Source organism: Heptranchias perlo, chromosome 7, assembly GCF_035084215.1.
Source record: "Heptranchias perlo isolate sHepPer1 chromosome 7, sHepPer1.hap1, whole genome shotgun sequence".
In the NCBI taxonomy this organism is placed as follows: Eukaryota; Metazoa; Chordata; class Chondrichthyes; order Hexanchiformes; family Hexanchidae; genus Heptranchias; species Heptranchias perlo.
In genome coordinates this window covers 78682945-78691600 of record NC_090331.1, presented here as the reverse complement: position 1 = coordinate 78691600, position 8656 = coordinate 78682945, and the positions used below count along the sequence as shown (strand labels likewise).

Sequence of the window (8656 nt, the reverse complement as noted above, 5' to 3'; positions counted from 1 at the left end):
TGGAATTCCCTCCCTAAACCTCTCCGCCTCTCTACCTCCTTTAACACGCTCCTTAAAACCAACCTTTTTGAACAAACTTTTGGTCACCTGTCCTAATATCTCTTTATATGGCTCTGTGTCAAATTTTGTCGAATAACACTCTTGTGAAGGGCTTTGGGACGTGTTACTACTTTAAAGGTGCTATATAAATGCAGGTTGTTGTTATTTCCCTCACTTCTTGTTAGGAACCAAATTCTATCCCCGATTACCTCATGATGAGACCTCCCCAATTCTTGAGCGTCCTTCCCCCCCCCCCCCCAAATGCCAGGACCAGGACCACCTTAAACAGTCTCCTCCTTCATCACCGCTCCTTTTCCGGGAGTGGAGCGGGTTGGAGCCAATGATGTCAGGCGAAATGGGTTTAGCTCAGTCCGGGGAGGGAGGGGGAAGAGAGAAGCAGAGAGAGAGAGAGAGACACACACACATGCAGAGAAGCGGAGAGAAAAGTTCCTCGTAGCAGTGGGAGCGAGCGAGAGAGAGAGAAAGAATTTGGGGCACATTGTGAACCGAAGGATCGTTTGGTGATGTTTGCTAGAACTGAACCGACGTGTGACCGATCGAGTTAAAGAGAGAAAAACAACACAAGAGAGTTGGGATCTCGCCATTGCCGACTCCGCACGATTTCTTCACCCTCACCGCAGTCTCGTAAACCACAGAATCTGGGATCTTTCTTAGCCGGGGTCGCTGCGATCTGGGACACAGCTTGAAACTTGGGCACCTGGCGATCCCGGCTGTGTGGAGGGGTTCGGAGACACTTTGTCACTGTGTAGATATATATTTACCCCAGTCCCTTTGGATACATTTACAGACTATCCCGACAACATGCTGAGCGCTGGCGGTATATACGCCATGAAGAAGAGAAAGAAACCCGTCCAGAAGAGGTAAGGATCGGACCCGGGGAGAGTCAGAGACTTGGAGTTAATGAGGAAACAACTTGCAGTTAAAAGGGAGTCCAGTTTTAGTAATGTAGCTCGGTTTTTAGAATTGTTTGTGTAGTTCTGAGAGAGCCTGACTCATTCCTCGTTTTTGTTTGTTTTTTTTTTCCTTTTAAAAAAAATGTATAAATAGCCCCAAACCTCCTCCTATCGACGGTGTAAAGTCGAATCCGTCCAAAAGGCACAGGGATCGGTTGAATTGTGAACTGGACAAGCTGACCAGCCTCCTGCCCTTCTCCGAGGATGTCCGAGCCAGACTGGACAAACTGTCTGTGCTGCGCCTTAGCGTGGGGTATCTGAAAGTGAAGAGCTTCTTCAACGGTAGGAGAGCAGATCGATTAAATACACAGACACACTTTGATACACACATTGATACACACAGAGAGGCACGGAATCACATACATATACACACAGGCACAGAAACACACACATACATACAGACATATATATAGTTGGAGGACCGCTGTGTGTATTTCACGGGGGTGTGCAGTGTCGAGAGCGAGCTGCGGCGTTGCTAGTCTGCGTTATATAACCATAATTCAGCACAGACCAGGGATCAAACACACTTACATTTTTGGCAGGGGCTCCAGAATGTGCAGCATGTTGCAAATTAGTGTGTACATTTCATCTTGTTTATGTATTTCACAGACTCAGGGGGCGTGCATCACAGAGGGTGAATATCATAGACTGCATTGTGTGCAGCTTTGTGTATATTGTACTCTATTCATCCTGTGTGCACTCTGCAGATCAGAGTGTGAGGAATTTTATGCGTATATTACAGGCTGGAGTGTGCAGTATTGCCTGATTGCAGCAGTGCCTAGGATCACAGCACTAGTTCTAACCATTGCCGGAACGAGCGGCAGAGTTTAATGTTGCACCGTGTTAACCCCTCAAAGTTACAGGCTGTTTTTCCTCACTTGGCGAGTCGCATCTCCGTTTGTATCTTAATGCGGATCTGCTACAAAACGCAGGCGGGTTTCAGTTGAGGGTGCGTTCTCGCCACACACACTCGTTAAACCAGGAGTGTGTGTCCTGGTGTTTCTCTCGAGACAAGTGCTGCCACTGTGGATTTATTTTTTCTGTTAAATTGCTGGCTGAGATGCCTCACATGATGTCACAAATGCAGAGCATTGCACTGCATCCCCACCCACCTTAGAGCAACGAGAAGCACTGAGCGAATAAAACAACACTGCAACTTTTTTTTAAAGAACTCCATCCTGTTTGGATGTGACTTATCCTCGTGTTTCCCCAGTTGTGGTTCTTTCATTCTCAAACTCGCAGAATATCCTGGACCTCCCAGCCTGAAACTTCCTGCCTTCTATTATTCCTCCCGACTCTTCCCCTCCCCTCCCCAATTAAAAAAAAATTCTGTGTGTGTCATGTACACAATGTACACCAATGCAGCCCCTGTTGGGTGATGTATGCGTTCTCTGTGAATTCTTCATGGGTAGAGATAAATAATGCAGCATTAGCACCTATTTGCATGCTTACCATGTATTGGAGACTAATACTAATTAATGTTGATAAGGCATAACTTGTATAAAATAAATTCCATGTATGGTTAATTTATTCAGCGTCAGAATCTAAGACAGAAATTAACCATTTATCTGCTGGCTCAAGTCTGATTTCCACCCAATCCACTGTCGTTTCCACTGTTTGAGAAGTCTATTTGTGGTATCACACTTTTCACCGCTGAGGAGACTGTAAATCCATTCAATATCAGCAAATCATCTGTTTGTTTGTTTTTTGTTTTGGTAGCAGGATCCCTGTTTTTACATGTTGAACTATACCCCCAGCAAGAGTCAGGCAGGTGAGGGAGAAAATTGAAAGGGGGGGGCATCACAATTGGACTTTGTAAATGAATAATAGTATGTGTTGCTGCTTTTTCAACATGTCAAATGAAGCAGGCAGATTCTGTCTACAAAGACTCTGTCTTCAATGATTTCTTTGTTTAAACAATGGATAACTAATTAAAAGGCCACACCCTGTCCCCCCGCCCCCTCCCGTCATAATTAATCTGCAGGAAGACTGGATGGTTGGCCACATCCCTTAGGGTAAGCAATCCCGGAGACTGGGAAGTGGTGTAATGAAGGAATTTTTGACTCTGACCTTTCACTGAATGCTGTAGAGACTTAACGTTCCCCAAGGACTGCCCTAATGGGACGATGATTGATGCTGGCGTCTGTCGGTCATAAGCCTGGGTGGTACTCAATGCAGAGACAGAAAGTGGCTAAAATAAATCGTGTTTCATTTGACTTTTCTGAAGTTCGAAACGTTACCCCTCCCATACTCCTCAGTCGGTAAGAAAATGTTGTAGCATTTTCTACATGGGCATACTTCCGAGCACACGTTATGTCTGGAGAGTGTTGAGCTTTCCAAGACCATCTCCACTCTGGAAAACAACGTTCATTTCAGCCAGCCTTTTTATCTCTCCTACTTCAGTAGATTCTGCTTAGATTTCTCTTCAAGCGTAGCATGGCACCATGACCTTCCAGTACCCCTGTACTGCCTAGTGACATTATATACGGGCATTGGTGGAAGCCACCTGCCTTCACTCTCAACTGGGCTGTGGTGTGTCTCTGGGTGAGACCAAGAGGGCAAAGGAGGGTTGCACGAACAATCTTGTGCGGATCTGGCTGGAAATGGCGACTACCTCTGATGACCTACCTATCCATTGGATCTGATTCCAATGTCCTGCCGTTGCAGAGAGTTGGGGAGATGGAAGTATATCCAGTGCTTCCTACTGACGATGTAAACGTTAGGCGTAGATAGGATTGGGCTCAGCTGTGATGCCGCCCATAGTCGAACTTACAGCAATCACTGTCAAGGCTTGCACATGAAGAATGGCCACTATGGCAAGGTTACAGAGGATTGCCTGTGCTGTATAACTATTCCAGAATGAATCAGCATCGTAATAGGAGAGAAGAGAATGATGAAAATGACATTTGCATTAATAACCAATAAATGGGGCCATTGGTTTCTGATGACATGCTGAGTTTCGGTGTCCTTTTAGCCTTTTGTTTCGGGGAACGCATCCTGTGATTCTACTCATTTTTGTCTAAAAACCGGCATTCCCAGCTGTCCTCTTACAAATATTAAAAACCTAAATCACCCGACTACTTCCACTTCAGATCAGTCAGCTGACAGGAGTGTGGCCGAGCGTATTGTTTCTAAGTCTGTTTTGTGCAGTTTGGCGTTAAACTGATCTGAGTTTTAAAGCAGTGGGCGGACACTGTGTGGTGTTATCATCGCAGGCATGAGCTGAATGGTTTTCACCAGTAACGGCAGGTGATGTCTTTATATTGGCTTAGTCTGCATCTCCATCCTATTCCCTCAGCTTAATAAGCACAGACATGCATCTGAGTATAAACTAAGGGGAAAAGGCATGGTAGCAGTGAGTTTGAGGCAGTCTTGATTGTGCAGGTATCTCTGCAGCTGGCAGTATTATAAGAACTGAGGGATTAAATTGATGTTTTCACCTCACAGTCCTTTTATTCTCCAGTATGCAAAGAGTCGCAGACTTTGCATATTGCAAGGTATGTTCGTTTTTGCACATGAGCTGGTTTATTTACCTGAAGTCTGTGTTAGTAATTGTTACATACTGGGAAGGACTTAACAACAAAAGGCAATACATCCACCATCATGCTATGGGCCTTGCCCACACTACCAGCTTGAGACATCAATCGCAGACAATTCTGATTCTCTTTGCAAGGGCAGCAGATGTGATGGGACAGGTAATGGAATTACCTTACTGATAGTGGTGGCACTCACAAGTTCAAGGAAGTCTGGGGGCTTGGGAGCAATGATTGGAGCCACGTAAACGACAGGGAAATTAGCTGAGTCCAAGAAATTCCCGTTTTGGGAAAGTATGCCCTCCTCATGTCATTTCTCTTTTGGGGCTAGTGCTCTGTTTTATTTGCTTATTTCCTGTCCCCATCCTCATGACTTTTATTCTTGTCGTTTGCGAGAACGCAACAAAGCGAGTCACGCTGAAACGCATCGAGTGTGTTAGTTACATGAGACGTAGTCATTATGAAATTGACACATTCCTTTTCCTATCTCCTCATAAAATAAACAAAACATCTTCGTGAAGACCGTGCCCCTTTTTTTATTCAAAAGTAAAATATCCATGCCTTATTATAGGGCACGGGAGGACGTTAGTGAACTTCAGCAGCATGGAGTAAGGGAGCTAATTGCATTGTTAGGAAATCCACTGCAGAGACTTGAGCACAAAGTCTAGGCTGACACTTCAGAGCAGTACTGAGGGAGTGCTGCACTGTCGGAGGTGCCGTCTTTCACATGAGACTTCAAACCGAGGCCCCGTCTGTCCCCTCGGGTGGCTGTAAAAGATCCAATGGCACTATTTTGAAGAAGAACAGGGGAGTCCCAGCAAATATTTTATCCCTCAACCAACTTCACTAAAACAGATCATCTGGTCATTATCACGTTGCTGTTTGTGGGATCTTGCTGTGCGCAAATTGGCTGCCGTGTTTCCATCATTACAACAGTGACTATACTTCAAAAGTACTTCATTGGCTGTAAAATGCTTTGGGACGTTCTGAAATTGTGAAAGGCACTGTATAAAAGCAAGTCTGTCTTCTTCTTCAGTGCACTTGGTAGTCTTCTGAGTTGCATAGATGCTCATCCAAAACCATTTTATGTGGGCGCAAAAGTGGTACTATCAATTCAGCCTAAGCCTGGGGGCACTTCAGTGCTGTAATCATCTCAATGTTATGTGTATTTCACATCAGTTCTCCAGACAGTGGGACTGACTTTCCAAACTGGTTCCTTCAATAGATGTCATTAGCACTCAGTATTTAAACACAAAATTATAAATATTTGAATCTTAAATCAGCAGCAAACAAAGGATGTTAGATTTGATCTTAGTTCTCTGTAACTCTGTGTGTTTTCCTTTTTATAGGGGGGTAGTGACAGCGAGACTTCCCCTGAAAGGAGGAAGCAGCTTATAAGGTCAATTGACAGTAAACTGTACAATGTAACGCTACACCTTGGATCCAGTCCAGTGAACCTTGGCCGCTGTTTGAAGCAGTGTTTATGCTGGGATTGTTTCTAATTTATCGGTGTACAGACACTGTTACAGAGCCTGCTGTGACATAGGGATACAGGATGTTGACTATAATCAGCCCACTGTATACTGCATCATACTTCCCAATCTTCCTGAGGCTGGGCGTGGGGTAGGAAACAAGAGACAGGGGGAGATAGGCGGCGAGCAAAAGAGATCTTAATATCCTGATGGCCTAGAGGTAAAGTTCAAGGGTTCCAGATTCAGTTTCCAGTCTGTGCTAAGTTTTCTGATCTCAGTCAGGGCAGCAGTAGGGGGGACTACAGCGTCCCTAAGTTAGGGAAGGGAATTATCAGCCTGGCTCCCCACACTGAGATCTGTGCTGGTCGGCTGTATATGTGGATGGCAATTGAAGACTGGACTGGGCTTCACCGTGAAGTGCCCCGCAGTTGAACAGTCTGCCAACGCTCAGACATGAAAAATGGACACTTAGGCGAGGTGCTGGAGGGTGGCTGGCGGCTGTAGAAACATAGCCCAGGACAGAAATCAATGGTATCAACTGGGGGCAAAGCAAAATGGGGGAGGGACTGTCGCCAACCTGGGGCTCATTGGCACAGTTGCGGACCAAGAGGGGTGTCCCTGAGGGCTGGGTGACTTTTGTCTTTCCGTCTGCGTTGCCCTGTGTTGTTGATCTTTTGACAGTGTCTGCAGTCTATAGATTGACCAAATGGTATTAATGTGGGAATAGTGACACTCATCTCTGGTACTGGATATTCTTATCATGCTGAGCTCTGCTTGTTCGTTTCTTACTGTGTTCAGAATGCTGCTTCAATGAATCACTTACAAAATGTGTATTTCTCCCACATTAACTGATATACAGTTTGCTCCAAAGTATATGTGTAGCCCCCTGATGTACCTTGGAGCATGCCATATATGTGTAGCCCCTTGATGTACCTTGGAGCATGCCATATATGTGTAGCCCTGTTTTATTCCTACAATACTTTTGTCATTTCCCATCACATTCTGTCTTTGCAAATGCATTATCCTGAACGAGTTCAACCTACTCCTCCTCCAGTTTGCCCTGGAAGTGCTCACGCTTGCTGGGGAAGTGACCCAGGCCGATGGCCCTCTGGTGCCAAACCCAAGCGAGGCCAGGCAGTGGGTGCCATTAGCGGGCTATTCAACAATGGAGAGGCATCACAGCCACGCCTAATCATGTCCTCGTCTGGCTTCCAAATAGTCGTGTTTCCAGCAAGGGGCCACAGTGTAATGAACAGGATCTTTCACCTCCCCACCACCCCCCCCCCCCCACAAGCCCAGGCATGCTGATAATTCTAAGCAGCCCTACTGCTGCAGTGATTGAGATCAACTAACTCAGTATACACGAGGATTGACCCTGAAATCCCCGTGCTGTGTGGCTCAGCTGCCCAATGGATAAACTTGATGAGCTGCCTGGAGAACCCATTCAGTTATTGTTTAGTTTCAGCTGTCTTTCAAAGCTGGTCAGATACCAAGTTGTGCTGTCGTGCAGCTGTGGGAGAAATGCTTCAGAAATTCCACATAAGAGTTTTGATATTAGTCCATGAAGTAGCCGAGGAGAGCATTAAAACTAGAGGGGGAATAAAGTGACCTGGGCAACATTTGGACACAGATTGATCAGGAGATTGTAACCATGCCCACTCCCCAAGTGGAGCCATTTAATGTGGATTTGATGCTGGTGGGGATTTCCGTTCTTCTATTTTCCAACTGTTTTCTCCCCTCCTGAAGATGTTGACTTGCTCGGGTTCCAGGGCATGATAAGGTACCTCACCCAAACGGCCATGCCCAAAGAATAAACAATGAACCTCAGCAAGTTAGTTGACTTTGCTAGATTCAAACCCAGGTCGGAGAGGTGAATGGGCAAGCAGTTTGTCCAATGTGCTGTGTCACCACCCAACTCCTCCAATCCTTTTGCTGCTGTAAGTCTTGAGACTGTTGCTTGCCTGTCCTGATGTAACCCTGTGGAACTCTCACTTGAACTGAAGCCAAACGTAGGTGGTTTGTTCCCAATCCTGGCCCTGAAGTATCGTCCTGTGCTTGTGTTGTGTACTAGCCTTGAGACATCTCGAGACCTAATGACTGATAGGAATGTAGGAACAGGAATAGAGCATTCAACCCCTCGAACCTGTTCCACCATTCAATGAAATCATGGCTGATCTGTATCCTATCTCCATCCACCCGCCTTGGTTCCATATCCCTTAACACCCTTGGCTAGCAAAAATCTATAAATCCCCGATTTAAAATTATTAATTGAGCTAGCATCAACTGCTTTTTGTGGGAGAGAGTTCCACACTTCTACCACCCTTTGTGTGAAGAAGCATTTCCTAACTTCTCTCCTGAATGGCCTGACTCTGATTTTAAAGTTATGTCCCCTTGTCCTAGACTCCCCCACCAGCAGAAAAGGTTTCTCTCTCTCTACCCTATCAATTCCTTTCAAAATCCTAAAAACCTCAATCAAATCACCCCCTAAATTAAAGGGAATACAAGCTTTGTTTATGTAATCTCTTATAATTTACCTTGGAGCCCTGGTAACATTCTGGTAAATCTGCTCTGCACTGCTTCCAAGGCCAGTATATCCTATCAAAGGTGCAGTGCCCAGACCTGTACACAGTAATCCAGA

The 8656-nt window shown here is 45.6% G+C and overlaps 1 protein-coding gene across 1 annotated transcript in view; it reads left to right on the top strand.

The window, feature by feature from the left end:
• The first annotated feature begins 425 nt into the window (after window positions 1–425).
• LOC137323891 (aryl hydrocarbon receptor-like) overlaps window positions 426–8656 on the top strand; it is a 157473-nt gene continuing 149242 nt past the window's right edge. The window contains exons 1-2 of the mRNA XM_067987937.1: window positions 426–920; window positions 1108–1295. Of these exons, the coding sequence (XP_067844038.1) occupies window positions 862–920; window positions 1108–1295 (247 nt within the window). The 5' untranslated portion in view covers window positions 426–861. The remainder of the gene's footprint in view (window positions 921–1107; window positions 1296–8656) is intronic.